General features: G+C 42.0%; 1 protein-coding gene across 1 annotated transcript in view; it reads left to right on the forward strand.

Moving 5' to 3' along the window:
• The window catches only part of pde3a (phosphodiesterase 3A, cGMP-inhibited), a 76876-nt gene that overhangs the window by 14961 nt on the left and 35646 nt on the right, over positions 1-26269 (forward strand). Inside the window, exon 2 of the mRNA XM_084064656.1 lies at positions 20116-20166. Within this exon, the coding sequence (XP_083920782.1) occupies positions 20116-20166 (51 nt within the window). The remainder of the gene's footprint in view (positions 1-20115; positions 20167-26269) is intronic.

The following is a 26269-nucleotide window of genomic DNA, read 5'->3' on the forward strand; positions in this document are numbered from 1 at the left end:
GCCCATACATGGCATAAATGACACCAGGGATCTCCATATATGGCCATAAAAGGGACATGTAAAGACATATATAGAGATTCACATTTACACAATTTTCATTTTATTTGACACAATGCATGGTAAGCGTGTTGTCAACATGCATCGTCTAGTAAAGTACACTTTGAAAGTCAATATATAGTGTAATGAAAATAGCCAATCAACAAGCATCGCATTGTGAGCTTGTCTCAACTCGATCAGCTTGATAAAAAGTTGTGTTATTTCTAACACAACACAACGGCTCAATCAAAGTACTCCATGACCAGTGTTGGGCAAGTTACTTTTAAAAAGTAACTAGTTATTGTTGTTATAGTTACTGCTCTTAAAAAAAGTAACTACTTTACTAGTTACTAAATTATAAAAGTAACTAGTAACTAGTTACTTTACTTACAGTTGGATCACATAACGTAACGCACGTAACGCATCCATTTAAATCACAGCAACTATAACGGTGTTACTGAATGGGAAAAGGCTACGTCATTAGTTACCGCAAAAAGTTGTTGCGTTACAGTAACGCGTTAGTGTTGGGACTAACGCAACAGTGTCATGGACAGTGTCGCCACACTGTCCATGACAGACGAGAGATGTTATTGTTGTAAGTTTCAATTTTTGCTTTGCGACATGATGCCCTCCAACAGACACACAGGTGCAGTTTGATATAAGGTTTATTTTTCTGAACATAATGATGAAAGGCAGGCAGTGACGCTAACTAAACAATGATTACTGCGGTTATGGAAATATGACTCTAGTCATATACTGGAATATGTCTGAATGGAAAAGCTTAATTTGTTTTGCTAATAAGTAAAACTTTTGATAATCTTTTAAACAGTAAAATGTTGGTATCAGTAGCGGCCAATCCTGAAAAGGAGAATCGGTGATTGGTATCAGACCTAAACATCCAGATCAGATCATCCCTAGTTGCAGTGGTTGATATCATGGCTTGCCTCCACCCGTTGTAAAACAAGTGTGTATAGTTCATCCCTAAGCTATACAGTATGTTATCATTATGATCAGATCACAGCAGATCAGATCATCTGATGAATATACACCATCAATAAATGTAATCTGGTAACGTCCACAGATGAGATAATCCAATCAATAAGGATTCAGTTTTTTGGGGGCTGCGTGGAGCACAAGCACACTTGTTTAGCTGACATTAGATGCAATACAATGTTCCCATTACAGTCCAATCTATTTGGCTAGAGTCATCATGTGACATTTCAATATAAGCATAGCGATGTTTGTTTCATATTTAAGCTGTCGATAAATATACTGAGACAAAACGAGCATAAAGACGGCAGTTGTCGTGGCTCGTGCTCTTAACACATAATAACATACACTGGACATTTTGGATGCTCTCTGCACCTCTACACGTTGTGTATTGATCTTCTGCGTTGTGGAATTTCTAATGATGACAAACCAGTGGCCCTTCATCTTATCTGGTACTTTGGGTGTCTGTTCAGGAAACTCTGAGATGGCCACACACACTAAAGCAGTGGTTCCCAAGCTTTTTAGCTCGAGGCCCTAATTAGCAATTTGATGTCTCCCCGGAAACCAAACTAGTGAAAATAGCCTATCTACAAGCTCACATTTCGCCGCAATGCTGTGAGCTTGTAGATCTGCGATTTTAACTACTTCTTACAGGTTTTAAAACTTTATGGAATTAATTGGAAAGCTTGTGAGCTTGTAGATCTGCGATTTTCACTACTTCTTACAGGTTTTAAAACTTTATGGAATTAATTAAATTTCTTTTTTATGTGTAAAATTTGTTTGAAAATGTTTCAAATTTGTATTTTCTGAAGTTTTTTTTTTAACCCTTAAAAATAATTTAACAAAAAAAGAACATCGTAGGAAGCATAATATTTACTTGCATACTCCGTATGTAACGAGCCTCCGTATCTGCAGTCTGTATTGTACCTCATTGCTCATTCGCACCGGCACCACACAGTCAGAAAATACAATGTCTGCTGTAGCATTCATCTCTTCTGTGTCATTACACGTAATGAATAAATTACAACAAACACAACCAGATGGCAGTTAATTAATGGAGAGCGCTAGAACACACTTTGTCCACTGACACACTTTGCCCACTGTGTCTGTCGCCAGAAATGGCAAAAAACTCTGAGACAAATTATGTGAAAGCACGAAGCATGAAAATAAACAGCAGAGATCCAGGCAGGGTCTAGCGTTCAGAAGTCAGAGTTCTGAGGCAGTATAAAACACTCTCGTCCCCACTGAACCTTCTTTTGGTTCGGCAAGCCCTTCTGAAGCCAAAAAAACATACTTGTTTGTTTGGAGTATGCTGCAGCCCTAAGCCCATTCATGTAGGCCCATCTGTGACCCCCAATCTGTCACACAGTAGCCTAATTGTCCTCCTGTGTGCCGGACACATTTTTTTAACACGGAACGCTTACCCGATCTGCCACGGAACACACTTCCACGTTAAATCCGGCACACCTAATGTTTCACTACCTCAGACATCCATAGGAACATGTCAGTACTTTCAAAATACCATATTGGAAAATAGGTCAAAAATACCTTTATTTGCCCGGCACCAATTCCTGGAGCTCCAGCGAAGGGGGAGCTAGGTCACAGATGGGGCCAGCATTCATAGGGCCCTATTTTGGGGAAACGGGTGAACTGGTGTGAAGCACTGTCAGTGGCATGTTGGCTGACGGTTGGCCGTGGCTCCAGATGTTTGGTGTTTTCCAGACAGGAGAAGGGCTGGTAGTGGGTACCCACAGTGAAGTGGTGGGTTGAATTAGGCTGAATATTTTATCCTTTGGTGTGTTGCAGGTGGATTCAATCATGACCAATCAAATGATCATTATTCACCCGTTCGCTGTTCTCCTCATGCCAATCCACCTGCCCCAAAATAAGGCCCAAATAACTACACAAAATGTTACATATACTGTTTTGAAAATGTCAATCATTTCTAATAAGACATTCCATCAAAGACATTACAGCATGTCTTTGCTGTTCTTTTGAGTGATGGAGAGGGATACACAGTGTGCTCACAGAGTGTTCATTTAACTCAGAGAGGGTCAATGTTTCACAGCTTGGTTCATGTCTTATGTTCAGCTCAGAAGCATTTACTGTATAGAGGTACACATGCACGCACGCACGCACACACGTACAGTATATGCACACCATCTGGCCATCCCTCATCTACCTGACAAACAGACGTATGTTAAGAGGGGTTGGTGGACTGTTAGGGAAATAAACACAGTGATGTTAGTCTACTCCAAACATGCAGAGCACAGCACACATTATATATATATGTGTGTGTGTGTGTGTGTGTGTGTGTGTGTGTGTGTGTGTGTGTGTGTGTGTGTGTGTGTGTGTGTGTGTGTGTGTGTGTGTGTGTGTGTGTGTGTGTGTGTGTGTGTGTGTGTGTGTGTGTGTGTGTGTGTGTGTGTGTGTGTGTGTGTGTGTGTGTGTGTGTGTGTGTGTGCGTGCGTGCGTGCGTGCGTGCGTGCGTGCGTGCGTGCGTGCGTGCGCGCGCGTGTGATTGAGTATTTATGACCCAGGTGCTGTGTGTCCTGCATTTCTCGCCTTTACCCTGAAAACATCGGCTTATACATTATATGACACATTCCTATATGTGACACAGATAACTTGTAGGCATATGTATATACACACACTAGAGTATGAGTGCCAATTGTTTGACTTTAATTGGACATTGATTTCATTAAATGTTGTAGCTTGCTCTGTTACGAGTTGAATTTATGTTCAGTCTGTAAACTCGGCTAATCTCTAGTCTAGTCTCTCTGTCTCTCTCTCACTCCCTCATTCTCTTTCTCCCTCCCTCATTCTGTCCCTCTCTTTCTCTCTATTTTTTCCCTTTCCCCCCTGTGGTAATAACCTTAAGCCCCCCCCGATTTATGCAAATGTACATAGATTCCATCTTCATCTCATTTTAAAAACAAGACAGAGAGTCTAATAATGCTATGACTTAACTGTGCAATTGAAAAGGCTTTCAGACAGTTAGCTAAATTAATTAACAGTTATCTGGCTAACTGGCTTGAATCCCCCTACATACAATAGCCTACAATACATCTTAAAATGCAAATTGAAAACATTTCTGCAGTCTTACTGTATTGGGAGAATTGCTTTCCTTCATCCTTTTACATTGGGCTACAGTGATATGCATATATATTGAACAATTCCTTCAGTTCACTGTCTACACATCACCAATGATGTGGAGGTGAGCTTTGGGTACTATCGTTGATGACGTTGCCTACAGAGCTTGGCCGCGTGATTTGCTGTAAGCACACAGTTGCGTGAGCCGAACTGTGATTGGTCTACTTTTGTAGACGGTTAGGCCCCTTCTGCGCCATATTGCAAAAAAAAAATGGATGTACAGTAAAAACAACGGCTATATACATGTCTTCAAGCAAACACATTTAACCCATTAAGACCTGGAACTGTGTCATTTTTAGATTTGAGCTAAAAAGCATTTTACACTTTGGGCTATTCAAAAATAGCAGATCTACAAGCTTGAAAAATCGTGAAAATGTGTGCAAATCTTTGAATATATATCTTTTTAAGGCGAACATTTTTTAACTCAAATCTTTGCTTCTGGGGGTCCCTGGAACACAATATTTTGATGGGGGTCCTCGGCCAAATACATATAATTGTGGGGGTCCTTGACATGAAAAAAATTGAGCACCACTGATATAGAAACATACGTTTTACAGGATACTGTTGAGATTTAGGAGACATGTAGAATCGGCTTCAGGTCTCAATGGGTTAATCTATCTGTGTTAGCTATTGTAAGCTGAAATCGTCTTAATTCGGGCTTTGTAAGTGCTGCAGGTTTTCATGCGGATGTCTGGTACTGCATGTCAGCTCAAGTTCAAGATAAAAAATGATCCACATCGATGTTGATATTTCTATGCTGAAATATCATTGTTACTTTAATATAAATGGTGGTGGTGCTTGCTTTCTCTACACCCTGGGAAGGCATTGTAAAGAAACTGCTTGGTGCTCATCTGTGCTGCAGACAAAGGAGCTGCCCTGGGGCTCTGATGTCTTTATAAGGCATTGGGATGGAAGACAGACACACATACACACACACACATACACACACATAAACGTACGTGCGTGCACGCACGCACGCACACACACACACTTTATAGGCTATACTGTATGTATGTACGTATGTATATATATGTCCTAACCCTAATATCAGAGCTTCATTTAACATATTTTCCCCGGCATCTCACTTTCTCTGTCTCTGCCTCACTAGCTATTTTTTATGTTACTCCAAGTCTCTCTCTCTCTCTCTCTCTCTCTCTCTCTCTCTCTCTCTCTCTCTCTCTCTCTCTCTCTCTCTCTCTCTCTCTGTCTGTCTCTCTCTCTCTCTCTCTCTCTCTCTCTCTCTCTCTCTCTCTCTCTCATATTTAAATGAGGAAGTCCTCACTGGCATAAACTGTTTTGGTGTGAAAGGCACTGAGTGTCTGTAGTTTACCCTGAAGCCAGGAAGTACTCCAAAGAGCTTCTTTCTCCCTTTCACTCTTTCTTTTGTTCTGCGGATTTGTTTTCCATCAAGGCTCCCCTTTCCTTTCCTTTCCTTTCCTTCTTAGAACAGTGTCCTCCTAAACATGTGTGTGGTGTGTGTGCGCCGTATGTGGTGTTAGCAATAAGCATGTGTGTGTACACTCACTTGACAGGATATCAATTCAGGCATTCTGACATGGTCCTGTAAGGTGACGTGATATTGATGGAACAAAATATACCAGCATTAGAAATCGATGCACATTTCCATATTTCGCCAAAATGTAATATACCAGTAAACTGCAGGCATTTCAATTAAGTGGGAATGCGATTATAGTTATCTCCTCCGTATACCATTGCCGATTTGCGTTGGGCGAGTAGCCTCTGCAGCATGCGGCTATAGTACGATAACTGCCTTACATGTATTGCTCCATCCACGACCCATTTCTTCTCCAGCTCTCCTACTCTCTGGTATATGCATGTCTTCTGTTGATTTTCTTGCTGAAGGAGAAGTACCCATCTGCCTTCTGCTTTTGCACCTTTCCAGTGAGAAGACTTCAAAATAAACACATTAATCATTTGGTTAAAAGCAGAGCGAGAGAGAGACGTCTCTATCCCAGTTTGACTTTTAACATTCACGTTTTTCAGACACAGTATAGCAGCCCCCATCCCCCCCCCCATCAGGAGTACTGCTGATGACATAGATGAAAGAAGAAAGCACCACTGACGAGCACAAGAGAGACATTTTCTCTCTCTTACTTTTCTGCTGTCACGCAGCAGCACAGCAGCTCATTATGCATTCTGCCTTCAAATGGAAGACCAATGTCTACGCCTGGCGACATCATCTTCAATCAGCAGCAGCAGTTAAAGCCAACACAACAGGATTCAGGGAGTTGTGGATGCTGTGACGCATGCAGCGCAGTCCTCTCAACTGTAATAGCAGCAGAGAGCCATGAGCTGATGTCAGAAGCCCAAGATGGCTTCAACGTTATAGGCGGGGAGTGCACTTCACTTAGGCAGAGAGCGTGGGATGCAGGGAAAGTGAGAGTTATGCGTGTGTGCATTGTTCCACATGATTGTGTGTGTGTGTGTGTGTGTGTGTGTGTGTGTGTGTGTGTGTGTGTGTGTGTGTGTGTGTGTGTGTGTGTGTGTGTGTGTGTGTGTGTGTGTGTGTGTGTGTGTGTGTGTGTACATGTAGTATACTGGACCTGCATATGTACGGTATATATGCCATGCACATGCACATTGATTCAGGGCAGGCACACTTGCAAAAATCCTGCACACCACTTTTTGTAATGCGGCTAAGCAACTGACATGACGAGCTTAAACATTTATTTAACTCATTCAATCCGGGAAAGCATCTGTGTCATTTTAGATTTTAGCTATATGAGAGAGTGTGTGTCACGATTGATCCAAAAATAGCAGATGTACAAGCTCAGAGCTTGTAGATCTGCTGTTTCTAAAATAAATTCAAAAATGTGTGCAAATCTTTGAATATATACATTTTTTTCAAGCAAAAATGTTAAATCTGTGCTTCTTGGGGTTCCTCGAACAAAATATTTTGAGATGGGGGTCCGCGGCCAAATACATATCATTTTGGGGGTCCTTGACATGAAAAAGTTCGAGCACCACTGTTTTTCAGAAAACTGTTAAGATTTAGAAGGCATTTGTAGAATCAGCCTCATGTCAGGAAGAATAGCCATGCTTAGTGCAAGTGCTAATGGGGATCCATAATAAAGTAAAGTAAAGTAAAAGGTCTTAATGTGTAAACCATTAACCAGGTAGGCAAAATTAAGAACAAATTCTTATTTACAACTGTGGCCTGGCAAAGGGCAAGGCCTCTAGCTGGAGTGGGGATGGGGGGTAAAAGAAATTAAGAATCAAGTTAAAAACAACACAATATAAAACAACACATACTGTAATAATTTACAAAAATCATAGATTAAAATGCACACCAAAAACGAATGTATTACTGCACAGACGAAAAAGCCAAGAATGACGACGGGCTAGCAGTCTGAGGAACAACAGCATTTGTCTTTAAGAATGTTCATGAGGCTTTAAAAGCTGACTTTTAGAGATGAAAGTGTCCAGTTGTAAAGTTTTGTGTAGGTCATTCCAGTCTCTGGCTGCAGCAGACTGAAACGACAACAATCCTAGTGCAGATGTCGATGACGTTTATCTACGTACATGACTACAGTATGTCTCACAGTGGCCAGTATGGAGACAAATCTCTACCGAGGCATACCATGCTGTGAAAACATAAAATAGGATATGGTGCCGTGAAACCAAAACAAATAAGCATAACATAGTTATTCATTCACAAATTCCTTCATATCATGTGTCACGTGTGGGGGCTTTTTATGCCTTTATTATTGATAGGACAGTAGGCTGACAGGAAATGGGGAGAGAGAGATGGGGAGTGACACGCAGCAAAGGCCGTCGGGATCGGGACTCGAACCCGCGACGCGCTGTCAGGCTACGTTGTAGCCTAGGTGCCAGCGGTCCGGGCCAACCGTCCTGATTCTTGATTCTGTGAGCAAGTTCTGCATAGAGCCGATCCTGATAATTCTATTCTGTTTTCTATTCATTCTGATTTCATTGCTTACTCCAAATGGTAATCATCTACACGATCACTTTAAGACACACAACAGAGAACACGCATGCATACTTGAGAGTGAACTGTGCAGGCACGGGTGTGCTTATGGGGATTCACATGACAGTTAGTTAATGCAAACCCTTAGTCATGCAACCCTACTGCAACCCAGGCACATACAGTACACACACACACACACACACACACACACACACACACACACACACACACACACACACACACACACACACACACACACACACACACACACACACACACACACACACGTAATCTGTCCCAACCAGTGTTGCTATGCTCATTTGGGATGTGCTTGCACTGTATTTTAATGATGTGACGCGCACGTCGCTTAACACCTACACTATAGGTCACACAATGGACAATTGATATGCATCTAGGCTCATTCCTATGTAAATGTACCTGGCGTGAGTCGGGAGCCTTTGTACACTTTGTTGAGGTGCGAATTTAAAGTAGTTTTAAATCTATGCGCGTGCCTGCGTGGGCTCCTGGTCAAATAGGTTCTTGCACGCCGTGCAAGGCCGTCCAGTGAGCATTGCACCCCTGGTCCCAACCCAAGGCCATGCACAGGTGGCTGCCTTCAGCACAATCTATTCACTATCCACAATACAATTATACTGCATATTACATACCATAGAACACAAAATGCATTTGTGCAAGCACGCAGCTGACAATTACTCATATGACATCAGCTTTGCACGGAGGCATCGTGTGCCTGCATTTATTTTTCATGTGCACATTCCATGCTGCTCCGGAGCAGCAGATAAATACGTCAGTGGATCACCTCTTCCCACTCACTGCTTTGAAGCTGCCTATAAGCTTTGTTAGTAGTTCTTTTTTTTCTTTTTTTCTTTTTATCCCACGATTTTGCAACCCCATTTTTTTCACCCAGTGCCAATTGTCTAAGACAGCAATCCTGGGCGCTACACTCCCTCTGCCAGCCTAGGGTGAGCCCAGAGGCGAGCTCATGCATCCTTCAATGCATGAGAGCTAACAAGCCTTCTTATCACCCGACAGGGAGAAGTTTCCCCGGTAGGACGTAGCGCGTGGAAGGAACACGTTATTCCAACCAGTTCCTTTGCCCTCCAGCAGGTGCCCTGGCTGACCACCGGGAGGCACTATAGAGACCAGGATTACTGCATCTTTTTGTGAGGGTACCTACCTATGGGACATGGGTAGAACATGCAAACTCCACACAGAAAGGCCCTTTTGCCAACCATACCAACTTTGATGAGGCAGTATTGTGTTGTTCAAATAACTTATTTTTCTCCTTTTTTTTGACTGAAAAGTGAATATTTAGGACATAGCTGGTTTCTGCCCGACAGCAGAAATACTGAGGCATTGTTCGGTGTGATTCATGGTTTCTGTTATCTCAATTGGCACAGCAGTCACGCCATGCTAAAAACATGCATGGTACTACATGGTGCTTTTGGTTAGATTAAAATGGTATAATGCTACATTGGGCGTCTATCTACAGTAGTTCAATTAATCAGAATATAGATTTTTTTTTTTAAATAAAGCATCAAACTAATAAGCTACTACTTACTTGCATGTTCTAAATTTCAAACAATCCAACTGCATTCAAACTTCTCTGAAAGTGGAATACTTTTTTCCCATTCAATTGACTTTAATTTGTTCAGTTGATTTATTACAGTGACTGTAGATTGAATTGACCAGCATTTTAACCCACACTATTCTCTGCTAGCTCTTGATGTGTGACCTTTCCTCTCTCTCTCTCTCTCTCTCTCTCTCTCTCTCGCACGCACGCACGCGCGCACGCACGCCCGCACGCCCGCACGGTGATGTGTGCGGATAATGAGATCAATAGACAATCCCTTCTCTGGTCAGGTTTCATAGTGCATTGACAGGCGGAGTGACACACTGATTGGGAACAATTAGCATCAATGAGTTCTGCTAACAGGATTTCGAGTTATGACGAAGATGTGTGTGTGTGTGTGTGTGTGTGTGTGTGTGTGTGTGTGTGTGTGTGTGTGTGTGCGTGTGCGCGCGCGTGTAAAGCATATGTGTGTGTGAGTGCGCACGTGTCTAAACTTGTGGTGGGTGAGTCATCGTCCAATCCCAGGAGTACCATTTCTCTCTCCGTCTCTTTCTCTCTCTCTCTCTCCTTCACACACACACACACACACACACACACACACACACACACACACACACACACACACACACACACACACGCCACAAAATCACATACTGTACATACACAGATGGCTTTGCCAGATCCATTAGTAAGCTAGCTGTGTTGTGTTGAAGGAAGGTGATCCTTGGCGTCCCTCCAGGAACGGTAGGTCTACATTGTCCATGAGAGGGCTTTGCTAAGGAACCCAGTGGACATCTTGAAATATGAGACACTCTGTGGGTAGCTTCTCCCTGTGTTAAATCACATTTAGTTGCTGATTTAGTGCTGATGATATACTGTAGGTAGTTAACATAAGTTAACTATCTTATTCTGTCCTCTATCTTTTATTTACAGTGATTAAATGTCTCTCTCTCTCGCTGTACAGTATATCTATATTCCTCTCTCTCCCATCACCCACCCCCTCCCTCTCCTCCTGGACTGGGGGCGAGCTTGAGCAGCTGCTGGTCAGTGGGAGTTTCGGTCAGTCTGGCTGGGTTCTACGGGGCTGCAGTGTGTGCGTCGTGACGGACAGTGTGTATGTATGTGTGCGTGTGCGTGCGTGTGTGTGTGCGTGTGAGCGTGTGTGCGCGCGCGTGTGTGTGTGTGCTCACGTGCGTGCATTCGCGTGTGTTCCATACTAATGTGTGTGTCAGTCTGTGTTAGACCCTACTGTAGCTCTTTGAAACAAGCTTCAAGAATCCAGGATATATATATATATATATATATATATATATATATATATATATATATATATATATATATATATATATATATATATACCAGCTGCTCTGACCATAAAGCAGTTTACATACAAAACAAGACAGAACAAAGAAAACAGACAAGTGTCATATATTATAGTTATGGGCCACTGTAGAAATCTACGTTTGGTTTTACAGTATCCAGAGACAAACAGTGGCCCGGCAGGAGGTGACTCATGTCATTATCCCAGAAACGTGACAGGCTGCATTGGTTTATCCATAGCTCTGGTTCCTCATTTGAACGTGTACATGTTGTCTACACTTCAGTCAAAATAAACAATATACGTTCGCTTCTCATCTGATACGTCTCCTATATGGAGACTAAATATTAAACAGATTTTTTGACTCAGGGAGTTGAAACAGGGGCTTGCTCCGTTCACCCCACCCATCGACCTGGCATTGCAGTGCCGCCGGGAACGGTGCACCTCCAAAAAAAAGAAAAAACACCTTTTTTTCCTAATTTCCATTTGATTTCAGGAAGGAGTCTGGCATGAGAACCTGTGTGTGTTTTTGACTGTGGGCTGGAGTTGGGCGGGAGTAATACCGTTGACTGACAACCCCTTCATTCACTCAACAGTTGTTCCCCTTCAGGCAATCAGTAGTTCATTTTTACCACCTCCAGACCAATGTGACGCAACAGGACTTTTGAAAGGGCCATGCCCAAAATAGGTTGCCTTATTTGGATACCTGCGTGTCACTGCCCGCCCCTGCCGGGTCTCTGAATTTGTATTTTTAAATAGGCTCTGTCATGATTAATTGACCACATATATGAAGTTAAACAACTAAATTCTATCCGAACGATATCTTAAAAGTAAATTCCGTGCATCCAAAAAGAAGTTTGAGAGCGTTCCATTTTTGCTCGCCACCTGATGGGCCAACTTTCGCTGTCTATCACAGAACGATGAGCGAGGAGGGGCTTTACCAGGCTAAGGACGCTGATAGGCTCGTCCACTTGGTGGATGACGAAAAAGCCAAACAAGCCCTCATGCCAGACTCCTTCCTGAAATCAAATGGAAATTAGATTTTCCGGAGGGAGGGGCTTTACCAGGCTAGGTGTTCCAGTCCATACAGGTTTTTATTCTCCACTAGAGAGTTTGTTTATGTTAGTAATAGTTGTAAACATTAGTAAAATTTCTACATTTTGATTTATGATGCAGTAAAAAAAAGAAGAAAATATCCAAATAGCACATTTACTATCTGCAAATCAAACTCTTTAAGCATGTGTGTGATTATAACACAAATGTGTATGTTGAAAAACATCCTGGATTCTTCCTTTAAGAAAGGGGAAACATGTTCAACAGGAAGGACACATAAGACCCCCAGAAAGAGTGATGGTTTCAGGATATCATAAAGATGCTGATTTGAGTGTTACATACATTCATATCTGTCTAGATAAAACCTCATGCTGCATACGTTCTCTTGCATGGTGTATGATGTTCAAGGCGCCAACATGCCTTATGGCTGTTCACCTGAGGGGATCACTTATGAAAGTGTAATTATATATTAGACAGCAATTAAATGTTCAGATGTAATACAAATGCTTACAGCACTTCTCTCTGGAAACAGAGGAAGAAAAGAAAATCTACTTGTACCACATAAACACTTACCGTATGGAGCCACCACAGTGTAGCTACATCAAGAGCTCCACCTGCAGGTGAATACATAATCTGCACGCATTCTTAATAGACTCCTCGGTAGAGATAATATATACATTAAGTTATACATTAATTCAATTAGAGGTGTTCTATGTTGGAACTGCTTAAAATCGAGCACTGATGTGCGTGCGTGCGTGCTGTACGCGTGCACAAGATGGAGTAAATCAATGTACATTTTCCCTATTGACTTAGAATTTTGAGAGTAGAAATACTTAACAGTAATTCATGATTATTTTTGGTGAGGGCAAAGATCAAAATGTACATGATGATGTGATGATATTAGTGAGGCAGGGGGCATCGTAAAAGTAGCATTAGGCTGGTTGCAGATGGTAACAGCTGAGTGATGGAACAGTGGATCATTATCTGGCTCAGAAGTACATTAGACCATGATTCTCCACCTGTGGAGAAGGTCCACTGGGGGGGGGGGGGTCGAGAGGATATTGCAAGTGGGCCCCCCAATTAAATATCTGCCAAAATGATAATATAACATGAAATAATGTAAAATGGTTTCTTTCTTTAAAACCATGACAAAAATTAGTGTTCTTTGTGATTCTTTGTGGAAATTAAAATATACTGTGTTTTGATTGATACCGTATTGTACATACGGTACATTTGTAACAAACATGTGTTTAGATTTATTTGGCAATACAAAAATAGCAGATATACAAGCTCATAGCGCGGCACTATGAGCTTGTAGATCTGCTATTTTTTTTGCAAATCTTTGAATATATATTCTACATGTCTTCTAAATCCTAACCGTTTAAAAAAGAAACTTATGTTGCTATACCAGCGGTTCTCAAACCTTTTCATGTCAAGGACCACAAAAATGATATGTATTTGACCACGGACCCCCCATCTCAAAATATTTGAGTTAAAGATTTGAGTTACAAATGTTTGCTTGAAAAAAAAAAGAAATTCATATATTTGCACAATGTTCAAGATTCATGAGCAAGTGTCTGAGTGAATGTGTGGGTGTACCTGCCACTAAAATTGTGTGTGTGTGTGTGTGTGGTATATTCATAATATACCATGTTTTGAGATGGAGGGTCCGCGGCCAAATACATACAATTTTGGGGGTCCTTGATGCGTGCCCGGATTGAATGGGTTATAATAAAACATGCTCTGAAAATGCACACGACCCACCCTTGAGACCACTTAAGTGATGGGTGGGCCGAGAACACCTTTGAGATTTTCAAGTGTGCCCCCTCAGCCCTGATCCAGAAAAGGTTGAGAACCACTGCATTAGAGCCCCATTAGTGAGCTCCTAGCCTCCCACACATTTGACACGGTGAAAGGTGCATTCAGCAGTGTGGTGGGTGTAAGGCAGTGGTTTTCAACCCTTTTCATATCAAGGCCCATCATTTATTCGGCATTTGAGCCGCAGATGCACCTTTTGATGAAATTTAGACTCTTGGACCCAAAACCTAGAATATTTTGTTATCGTTGGATAAGATTTTGTCCACAATTCCATGCTGCGTTGATGTTGGTACTGTAGGAGAGATAACAGGCAAACTTTGATCAAAATAACAATTTTTATTAAGTAAATGCAGATGTTGAAAGCTTGATAAGGGTCCAAGGGCCCAACTCTCCATCATTTAGCTGGGGACCACCTGGAACCCCCTCAAGGACCACTGGTGGTTCCCGGACCACTGGTTGAGAACCACTGGTGTAAGGGCTCAGGGAAATGATAGAAGAGAGATAGAAGAGAGAGACAGACATAGATAAAATAAAACAGAGAGAAAGATATCGTCGCTGTCGGTTGGAAACCCGAAATGTCCAAAATGTTTCTTTTTTATTATTATTTAAAAAAAAGTAATACTGAAAATAGCCGATCTACAAATGAACACGCGTTGTGAACAAATTAACATAGCATCAAATTATGACCATATGATATGGTCATAATTTGTTGCCTTGCTCAACATAAATCCTATATATTTTTTCATCAAAGACGGAGTGCCTTGGAATTATTCTTTTTGCAAGTCTGCAGTCCACACCATTTGGGAGTTAGGGCACGGTCACACCTCACTTTTATCCTACCTATGAGGGCGGATTCTGCCAATGCATTTTAATGGGAATGGGGGAAAAAAACGAAATGCATTGGCAGAATAGGTAGAATAAAAGTGCGGTGCGACCGTGCCCTTAAGCAGTACTTCTTTGAAAACCCTTTTTTGTTCATTATGTTCCTACCTGTATCACCAAAGAGCACCTATCTATCAGAGCCACTGACTGATCCCTGCAGCGCTTATTTTTTCTCTTTTTAACATACTGTAACATCTTGTTTGTTACAAGTTCAGACTGGTGACCAATTCTGCACAAACATTGTATATTGTTGCTGTCGGGCAGATACCTTGTATCTCCATATTTCAACTTTTTTTTGTAAATGAATGCCCTTCTTCTTCATCATTCAAGAGTGTCCCACAAAAAGTAGTGAAGATAGCAGATTTACAAGCTCACAACATGTCATGATGCGACGTGTTGTGAGCTTATAGATCGGCTATTTTCACTATTCAAAACATTTCATATGGTAATCGGTTTTGGACATACAAGGTTTCCACCGACAGCAACTATACTGTATTTAATACATTATCTGAAATCAAAATGTGCGTCATGTGCACATTATTACGTGGCAAAGAGCACTTATTCTTTCATCTTGGATATTTTGAATTGCTTTTTTCATTTTTCCCAAACGACCTCACTCCATTCCTCGAGGGGCTTGGATAAAATGAGGATCTATGGTATTAGGAAGATTTTCTCATCTGCCATTCAAGATGCCAGCTCATCTCCTGTGGATGACAGTAGCTCTTTCAAGCCACATCAGTCTCATCTGCTGGAGAGGAGACAAGCGCGTTCGGTTCTGAGCTGTAACGAGCGAGGGACGGTCACATGCACTCGCTCAGACACGTGCAGCACACAGTACGCACGCAAGTAGGTAAACCTCGCACGGCAGCACATACAGAGTAGACCAGAGCTATTATAGTTATGTATTGGTCATTATTTTTCAATTATTTTATTTTATTGTATTTCTTTTTTTAATTCAGTTTACTTTCAGTTAGTTTCCAGTGTGGGTTTGCTCATTGTTTAGTTGTTATTGTTCAAAATAATATTAGTTTTTTGTTTATTATTATTTACAAGATGTATTTTATTCATTAGATTTGTTATTATTATATTTGTATTATTATATTTGGGGTATTTGTCAGGGGTGTCCCACAAAAAGTAGTGAAGATAGCAGATTTACAAGCTCACAACATGTCATGATGCGACGTGTTGTGAGCTTGTGGCTAGATCAGGGGTATTCAACTAGATTAGGCAGGGGGCCACAATTGTAAAATGACTTGAAGTCAGGGGCCACAAGACCATGTTTGTGGTTAACCGTTTGTTGTGTGTGCTATAGCAAGGATTCACAAACTTTTCAGGCTGTGAACCCCCAAAAAGAATCATATTTGAACTGGGGACCCCCCACACTGACAAGCACTTGGAATTGTAGGAGTTGAGTTGATTGATTTAGTTTGACTCGGTTCCACAGATAAATATATTGTGAAAATAGACGATCTACAAGCTCACAACACCTCGCAGTGCAAGGCGTTGTGAGCTTGTAGTTGCCTCTTTCTTACGTAATATTTGACAATTTGGCCAATTTGGTATTAAAAAGGTCTGTAAAGTGTAACTTTAGAAATGTGCAGATATCTACATACTGTACGTTGGTTTGTTTACTGCTGAGTGAGAAAACAATGTTGCACTTTAAGCTAATCATCTGGGGACCCTCCAAAAAAAACCTTGGGGTCCCGACCCCCAGTTTGGGAACCACTGCTATATAGGACACAACAGTGGACATATTATGTGCATTATGGTAACTTATTGGGGCCGGCTTCATACTGCATTCATGCATTTTGATGTTTGAAAGGATCATTTCGTTTTTCTTTTTTTAAATCTGTTTATTTGTTTTTTTAAAGGCATTTCTGTGCCAGTCCTTCATAGCGCACAGGCTTTGATTGGGATATTGAGAAAATAGGAAGTAGATATGTCAGTGTGTCCCTGACATGGAAGCGTCTTTGTGAGAAGAAAAGTGGAAGCAGGCTGGCAAGGTGAAGGCACTAAATGAACACAGAGGATTTTACTGTATAGTATACTGTAGTCACCCTAGTCAATTCAATGCACTGTATCATCATCAAATCATTACAGAAGGTAATGGAGCTTCATGTAGTAGATCTCGAACTCATTATCTGACGTAATGCATTTGGTCATGATGAGAAGCCATGTGGCTACACACACCTCTGCAGTAGGTTGCCCATGTTCACCATGGTTCAGTATATCATTTTCTGTCACTGGCAAAAACAATAGCTATGTTTTCATTAGCTTTCTTACGTGATGTTCTCAATCAGCTAATGTAATGCTGAGAGTTGACGAGCCGACCCAAATAAATATTGTAAGAGAAAGACTGAAAAGGATATTGCAGTGTATAATGGTTAGGGGCAGCAGTGGCTCAGCAGGTAGAGAGGTTGTCTGAGCGTGGCTCCTCCTGGCGTCCTGGTAGCGTGGCAAAGTGTCCTTGAGCAATGCACTGAACCCTAACTGCTCCTGATGGGCAGGTTGGCAGTGGCACCTTGCATAGTTGCCTCCACCCCCAGTGTGTGAATGGGTGAATGTGAGTCCTACATAATAAATGGCTATGAGAAGACTACAGAAGCACTATATTATGAATGCAGTCGCAGTCCATTTATTTAGTCTCCAAGTCCTCAGTAGTAGTGACGTAGTGTCTCGCTCGGTGGCGTTGAGGACGTTCATGGTGACCGACTCCAGCTAGCCCCTTCCATTACAACCATCCTCCATTCACCCATTAATATAACATGGAGAAAGAGAGAGAGAGATAGAAAGAAAGAACAAGAGACAGAGAGAAGCTCCCTTTCATAAATTGATGTGAATGAATAAATGAACACTTCTAGTCATGGCCTCCCCGCCCCATGTTTCATCTCCTCATTGAAAAGTTGAGGCTGTAATTGAAATAATGAAGGGATATGAAATAGATATCCGCTCACTGCTGCTTGATAAAGACTGTCTTGTGTTGAAATGTTGTGATTCAATAAGATATTGGGAGCTTTAATCCATTGTGCATGGGTATCCATTTCCTTCATGTACTTGTATCCTACACCTTGGTATGCATATTCATATGTTCGCTCTTCCGGCCCTCATGAATTAGTAAAGAGAATTTTCGAAATACATCAATGGAAACTGAATCGCACAGACTTTTGAAAACCAACAATAAACAGAAGACATGCTTAGTACCACTATCTTATTTGGGTTTTTCATAATCATAAGACATGATGGACTATTATGTGCATCTTATTTCCAGGTCTTTATGCGGTAAAGCCCTACTCACATATCAATCCACCCGATCTGAAAGACTCCCAATTTAGATGGCATTTCAAAGACTTATTCCTATTAATTAATCCAAAGAAATAAAATAAAATAAATGCTTTTACAGCATTTTTTTCTGTAGCCTAGAAGTGAAACACATGGGAGTGCGTTCCCCTCTCTCTCCAAATGCAGCGGCGCTGTTTACTTTCACTTTCACTTATGCTGCGAGATCTACAAGCATACAACGCCTCACGCAGCGACCGTTTTTAGCTTGGAGATCAAATATTTTGGGGCAGCAGTAGCAGCACTGAGCAAATTTGTGAAATATACTGATGTATGTCCACTTGTTGCGCTGCGATAGATAGAAAGGGCGTATGCTTTAATAATAGGCAACTGAGAATGTGAATATTTGTAGGTTTGTCGAGAGATATCACAGATGTGTTTTGAACATGAGGCGGTCACATAATTAGACAGAGGTTACAGTGATTATGATGGCGGACATGCATGCACTTGGACATCTCTCCTTTCAATGTGATGTTTCTTTCTCTTTTGATCTCACCACTTAATACACGGAAAATAGCTCTGTCTTGCACTGATCTTAAAGGGAAGGGCAGCCGATACTCTGATTGGTTTGATTAAAGTAACGCCTAAACCACACCCATGACTAATTCAGGGCCGTTTACCCCGTAGCGCCTTGGCGCAGTGCGCAGATTACCGCACTCATAATAGCAAAATGGCATGGGCCACGCCTCCACATCCTAAGACCTGCATAATAGGGCCCGTTTACATACAGTATACACTAAATAAAAGTGCTTATCCTCAATATTAAAGGACATTTATAGAGATATTATACTGTGGATGTGTTTTGTTTGTTTTTTGTTCTTAATTGTCTCCGCCAGGCCGAAGGCGTGGCCGAGACTATGTTTTGCACCCTGTCCGTCACGCCGTGTGTCACACACCGTTGGACATATCAACGTAAAACTGTGCACACACACTCCCTGGATGCAAGAGCAGAACCTCTGTCCTGAATTTTTCACATCTACCTGTTATAGTGCCACCAGGAGGCCGACTTTTGTTAAACAAATGTTTTGATATTACTCCTACAGATTTTGTCCAAACATCACGCGAAACGGTACACAATCTCTATCTATAGCCATGTGATCGAAGACGAAACTGTCCGATTTGTCATATTCCATCCTGATTGGCCATGTCTGAACATTGCTGGCCCACAATAACCTACCTGACCTGGCAGAGACCTGTGCTCCGAGGAGCACTTTTTCTAGTTGTGTTATGAGTCGTGACTGAGATTTCTCTCTCCAATTTCCTCACTTCCTGCTTGACCTCTCTTCCTCAGTCCTTTCTCTTGCCTCCATCTCCCTGCCTGCACCTTTTCACACACTCTTTCTCCTTCCCAAGTTGTTTGCATCCTATATATCCTCCCTTCCTCCGTCCTAGCCACGATCCTTTCATGCCTTCTCTCCTCCTGCTCCTCCCATTCTCTCTCTCTCTCTCTCTCTCTCTCTCTCTCTCTCTCTCTCTCTCTCTCTCTCTCTCTCTCTCTCTCTCTCTCTCTCTCTCTCTCTCTCTCCACTGTCTACTAATTAGAAGCCATGAAGTTGCATGCAGGAAGAAGCCATTAGGCAGAGTGCAGAGGGCACTCGCAAAGCTGCGGCCTGACTGTGAAATTCAATTACAGCTTTTCCCCTAGTTGAACAAAAATGGAAGTCGCTGCAGCGATGTGGGGGGGGGGGGGCTTCGCTGGTGGTGGGCGGGGGGACGCGTAGAACGAGAAGTAGGCCTATGCAGATCAGCCCTCCAGCGTTGCGTTGCGCTCTCGTCTTTTTCTTCATCAGCAGCCGCGTGCCTTCCTTTTATTTTTAGATGGATCATTCTGAGGATAGGGAGGGAGGGAGGGAGGGAGGTAGGGGGGAGAACAAGAGGTATAGTGAACGAGGAGTGCTGTGGCGCTCCAGTGGAGAGTGTGGAGAGTCACAGAGTGGACCAGTCCTTCATAGTGGTTTTTTTCTCTCTTTATGCTTGTATCTCCAGATGATCTGCCAGCCGCAATGGGATCACAGGAGAGCCGCCTGGGGATCACAGGTCAGTGTAGTTCAGCTGGGGACGCAAGGGAGGGTGTGCGTGTGTGTGTGCGTGTGTGTGTGTGTGCGTGTGTGTGTGCGTGTGTGTGTGTGTGTGTGTGTGTGTGTGTGTGTGTGTGTGTGTGTGTGTGTGTGTGTGTGTGTGTGTGTGTGTGTGTGTGTGTGTGTGTGTGTGTGTGTGTGTGTGTGTGTGTGTGTGCGTACATGCATGCGTGAGTAGGTGCCTGCGTGCGTGGGTACATGCTTGCGTGTGTGTGGCCTCATTTCTGCTGCAGCTTCAAAGACAAGGGACGGGTCTGTGATAGCAGCAGTTACAACAGACCCATCGTTAAGGCGCGAGTGATTTGAGTTACCTCTTAAAGAAAGATGTCTTAAGATGAGTGATTTGACAGCTCCCAGCGGTGTTCAGCCTTGTTTTGATTTGTTGGGTTTGACAGTTTTACACTGAAACATTAATAAGGTGGCTACTGGCTATGCTAAGTTCTCCACCTTGAAGTTAGATGTTTGTTGCCACAATGTCAAAATGGATTTGGTGTCTTTGGGGAACTCCACTGCCAGGGCTTACATAAAGATTGCCATTTCCAATCTCTGTCATTCCTTCACTTCTATTAACACCCCACCCCACCCTCCATCTTTACCTATTTATTGGCCTTCCTTGTTCCATTCATTACAGTTTGCCTCAGTCTGATGAGATCTAACTACACCTGACTAACTTGGGTTGCTTCTGGCTGAATGTGGAAGTTATTAGTAATTAATCTGTTGCAAATATCAGTATTTGGTGCTTTTAGCCTGATATGGGTCCACAAAAAAAGATGGAATTGAAACCACATGCCTCCTCTGATATACATGGAATCCGCCTGACGCTTCTTTTCACCTGCCAGTGAAGAGCCTCACCTGGAGGAAATACTGTGTGCGGAGGAACATCATATTCCTCACAGTACAACATCCCTGCTGACAGGCGCCCTTAACCAGGGGAGGGGGTACCAACCTGTACCCCCCCCCCCCCCCCCCCACACAACAAAAAAATGGGGGGGGGGGGGTCCCTGGAACAAAATATTTTCAGATGGTGGTCCGCGGTCAAATACATAGAATTTTGGGGGTCCTTGACATGAAAAAGCTCGAGCACCATTAAAAGCTGTTGGGATTTAGAAGACATTTGTGGAATCCCCAGAAGCAAACATTTGAGTTAAAAATGTTCGCTCCAAAGATTTGCAAAAAAAAATCAAGATTTTTCAAAAACAAGCGACAAGCTCATAGCGGGGCACTCTGTGCCGCGCTATGAGCTTGTATATCTGCTATTTTTGAATTGCCAAAGACACAGATGCTTTCCCGGTCTTAATGGGTTAAATCCACTTGCACACACAAACACACCCACACACATACATTAGAGTAAATGCACATAGAGCAGTCAGCCAGTTAAATAGCTGGAGGATACGACATTGAACAGTGGTTCTTCTCAACCTTTTCTGGATCAGGGCCCACTTTAACATCTCGGAAGCGTTCACGGCCCACCCATCTGACCACTTAACAACGCCAGCCGTGTTAAGCCGTCAGATGGGAAGGCTGGGTGCATTTTCAGAGCATGTTTATTCGAGTGATCGATCAATCGATTGTGTTCTGTCCGGCTTGGATCTATATACTTTAAGATCCTAATGATCACAATGAAAACGAGTTTTTCAAGGTTTTACAGAAAACATAGCCTACCTTTTTTATTTTATTTTACATAATAATCTTTTTATATTCATGTAACATTATCAATGCAATCGTAGTGTTTTGCCAATTATTTGGGGGCCCACTTGCATTACCCTCTCGTCCCAAGAATCACTGGTATACATTAACATAGAGGTACATGAGCCAACCTACTGATAACAGTGATTGATTGGAGACACATTGCATTCCCAACATACCATCTCTACACAATAGGGAGTTGTATTGGGGGAACAAATATTGACCAAATTTCTTTTTGTCATGATGATCAGTGCTACGATATGGTACTGTAATATTGTACTGTGTGTGTGTGTGGGGGGGTTGTATATCGGATAACAAAGTGAAATGGAGTTTTGTGTGGGTACCGATTCTACAAAATGTCTTCTAAATCCTTCTAAAACTTCTGTTGCTATATATGTCAGTGTTCACGATTTTTCAAAAATAGCAGATCTACAAGCTCATAGTGCGCCACTCGGTGCCACGCTAAGAGCTTGTAGATCTGCTATTTTTGTATAGCCAAAGTATAAAATGATGGTTTAAGTGGTTACACAGGTGCGTTCCCGGTTTTAATGGGTTAATCCAGCAATACGAGCTGTACAAAAGCCTTTTAATCAGTCAATATACCAGTATTTCCTGATATGGCCAAGACAGTTGGTCTGATAATGCGCATCATTCCCAGGAAACAGTTGATGAGTAGTCGGCATTGTACCAGTAGAATCAATTGAGCTCTGACCAACTAGTTTATGGTCAGAAATGAGTCACTTTGATCTTTGCCCCTGGTGTATCCAAGCAACCAGGTGTTCCTCCATACAACCCGATCCCTGCATACTCGCCCGTATATATCTTCCCGTCCCTAAAGCACCTGCAGTCATTCGCAATTGGCGGATTTGCAGAAGTAGGGGTGGGCGAGAGGGCAAGGGGGGAGGGGGGATGGGGGGGTTGTTGCGGTTGTGAGTGCGCATATGTGGCCCGAGAGGCAGAAGAGTGGAGCGCGGCGTGGGAAAAGGAGGGCACGGGTTTGCGTGTGTGTGCCTCCATTGAAATGTCAGTCTGCTTTGTGGTCTGGACTCCGCTCAGTTAGAAACGGTGAAGTTAGTTGGTGGGTGTAAGTGTCGGAAGGAGGCCACAGAGAGAGGGAAGGGTATAGTCGTGCCATACGCTTCCATATGCTTGGCTGGGATTGATCGCTGTTATTGAAATATAATGATGAATAGGAGGCACTCGGCAAGCACCATGGGACGACATCAGGATTCTATGCATCCTCATAAACAGGTGCAGTATGAGCTTAAGTCATACTTACAAATGATCTCCCCCATGCTAGTGTGTGTGCATGTGCACATGTGCGAACTGTGTGGATAGAAAGAAGATTTAATCAGTGACGATGTGGTGTTTAAAATGGGCCAACTTGATTGCAATGTCTAAATTAAGATGGCTGATATAGCCTGTGTATCGTGTTTGTAGGTTATGAGAAAGGATCGAATGCAGGCGTTTGATGAGCAGTGAAAGAACAATCGCATATCAATATTGTATTGATGTAAAGCTGGTGTCGCTGTACATATTTTAAGCATGTGACATGTAGATTGTCACTGGAAAGCAAAACAGTTATACAGTAAAGGGTGGTCGATAGATAAGGCATTCATTATAACCACTTTTTGAGTATTTTGATTGTTTGGGATTATATTATCTTTTGCTAAAAGAGTTAGGCAGATTTAAATCTGAAATATTTAGAGCTCCAGTGACTCTTAGCGTTACAATAGTCATTGTGTTTTAGGTGTTCTAACCTGTGCATTAATCTCATGTAAAAGTAAATAATATTGTATTTATTATACATACTGTACAGCTGTCGATTTACTGTATATTATGTTATGGGCAATTGTTTCATTTAGCACCTACCAAGTATTGTATAGCCGATGTACAAGCTCACATCGCAACGAGTTGTGAGGTTGTAAACGGGCTATTTTCAGTGCATGATGCGACCGCGCAATGAAGTATAAAGCAGGCTTCAGTGATGCCAGTTCTTATGGACCAAAAACTAGGGCACGATCACATCTTAAACTCGCCGATTTAGTCTGCCCTGTGGTCTAAACACAATTAAGTCTCCTTCGTTTCAGCATTAATCATACATACTACGTCAACACAGGAAGGATAGATCGAAGGTTTTTTGTTGTTCTGCTACTATGTTGTTGCAGTGTTTAGCTGTGTTTCTGAGCGGGCGCTCAGCATCACTGTGGTGCTATAGTATTTACAGTCGCCCTAGATTTGATTGTGGAGGAGCTCAGCTGGCCTGCTACAGTGGGTTGTTCTCTTTTCCACCTGATTGGCTACGGTCTGCCTGTGGACCCGGCTCCATTCTCTCTCTCTTCATGTGTCTCATTGTGTGTGTGTGTGTGTGTGTGTGTGTGTCTCTCTCTCTCTCTCTCTCTCTCTCTCTCTCTCTCTGTCTCTCTCTGTGTCTTTGTGTCTCTCTGTGCATCACTCGAGTCTTTTTTTGTCTCTCTTTCTCTGTCTGTCTCTCTCTCTCTCTCTCTCTCTCTCTCTCTCTCTCTCTCTCTCTCTCTCTCTCTCTCTCTCTCTCTCTCTCTCTCTCTCTCTCTCTCTGCTCTCACCATCTGCACAGTGCTGCCTTTACGCCTGATCTGCCTCTATATCCCTTAAGTATCTCTCACGAGAGGATTCGGATGTGGGGGTGGGGATTGGGGACTTGGGTGGAAATAGAGAGAATGAATGAGGAAATAGAGGATGGATAGGGAACTAGAGCAAACGTACTGTAAGAGAGAAAGAGAGAGAGAGAGAGAGAGAAAGAAAGAAAGAGAGAGAGCAATTGTTGGCAGCATTATTATTTTTCAAGAATATATAATCAAATCTGACATGCATGTCTTTCCTCCACTGCTACAGAAAAAAAAAACACTGTATGCTGTGTAACAGATTTACAATGCACCATGCACCTGGAGGTATTGTATGTATAACATATTATAACTTTTAGGATGTATTCTATATTATAATATAGAATATTAGGTAACTTATAACTTAGAATATTAAAGCTGCTACCCATAACCTTTTTTTGTGTGAATAAATTATTATTATTATTGACCAATCTGTAATATGGTAGGGTAATATTGTTAATACGATATAACTAACATAGCTAACAAATGAGCTGTTCTTTACACCTCAACGGGAGAAATGTTGCTTTAAGGTATAACTTGATTGATTGATTGATTGATATCAGATTAGTATAATCTGAAGGATATGTCCATGTTGTTACACCTGGGTACATAAGATATTACTGCTCATCACTTACAATGAAAATTCATTCTATTAATGTTGAGTTTTACATACATTAGAGATGTAACAATACCAAAAACTCCAAGCAATTCCATAATATCATGACAACAAGTCCACAATGCGATATTTATCACAATAAGACAAAAACAAACAATTTAAAGACTGAAAATTCTGTTTGGCTACCCCAATCTGTGATTTATTAAACAGTGTGAAAGTAGTCCTCCACACTAGTGTTGTTTCCTAAACAATTACAACAATATGTTGAATTATGTTATGGTATTATAATTCAAAACCTATGTTCTTGCTGTTCTACATACAGCCAACCAGTTGAATAAATTGCTTATTGAGGCTTTAACTTTTTAAATGAATTATTTGACACCATTAGGGTTTTATGGAAGATGCTTTATAAGCAATAGAATGTGTTCTATAGCTAGTTTGACCCAATGAACTTATCCAAAACAACTTACAACTCTAATCCATATTGATTTCACAGCTTTGATCATACTCTGTATGTATAACAAAGTGATATCAGTGGGATTTTGAAATTGAACTACAATAACTAAGCCTCATTTTGCGTGTGCGTGCGTGTGTGGGTTTGCGTGCGTGCTTACGTCTACTCAGAGACATCTCTTTGTCCTGCTGTTTGCTATTGGCCTCATTGCTGTAATGGATCAATAACCCTTTTCCCTGCTTCTCTCTCTCTCTCTCTCTCTCTCTCTCTCTCTCTCTCTCTCTTTGACATACATACACACACACACACACACACACACACCTGGATGTGGTCAGTATTCTCCATTTACAGTATTATGCCACCTTTGTTAAATACGTGAAGATATTATTTTATCAGTTTAATATTTTACATGTTTAATCATTTGTAATTAAATTGTTAATTGCTACCCTTAATCAGCTTGAAGTTTCAATATGCGCACGCACGCACGCATGCACAGACACACACACATGCACACATGCACACATGCACACACATTGTTCCCACTGACATTAGCCACACAGAGTCCATTACTGCCAGGTAATGGGTGAATGTCACAATGACAGGATGTCGTAAAGCTTTGGAGTGGCCTAATGTGTTTTGTTCAGGTTGAAGACACACACACGCA

This window comes from Gymnoscopelus microlampas, assembly GCF_963454915.1.
Source record: "Gymnoscopelus microlampas genome assembly, chromosome: 8".
Taxonomy (NCBI): domain Eukaryota; kingdom Metazoa; phylum Chordata; class Actinopteri; order Myctophiformes; family Myctophidae; genus Gymnoscopelus; species Gymnoscopelus microlampas.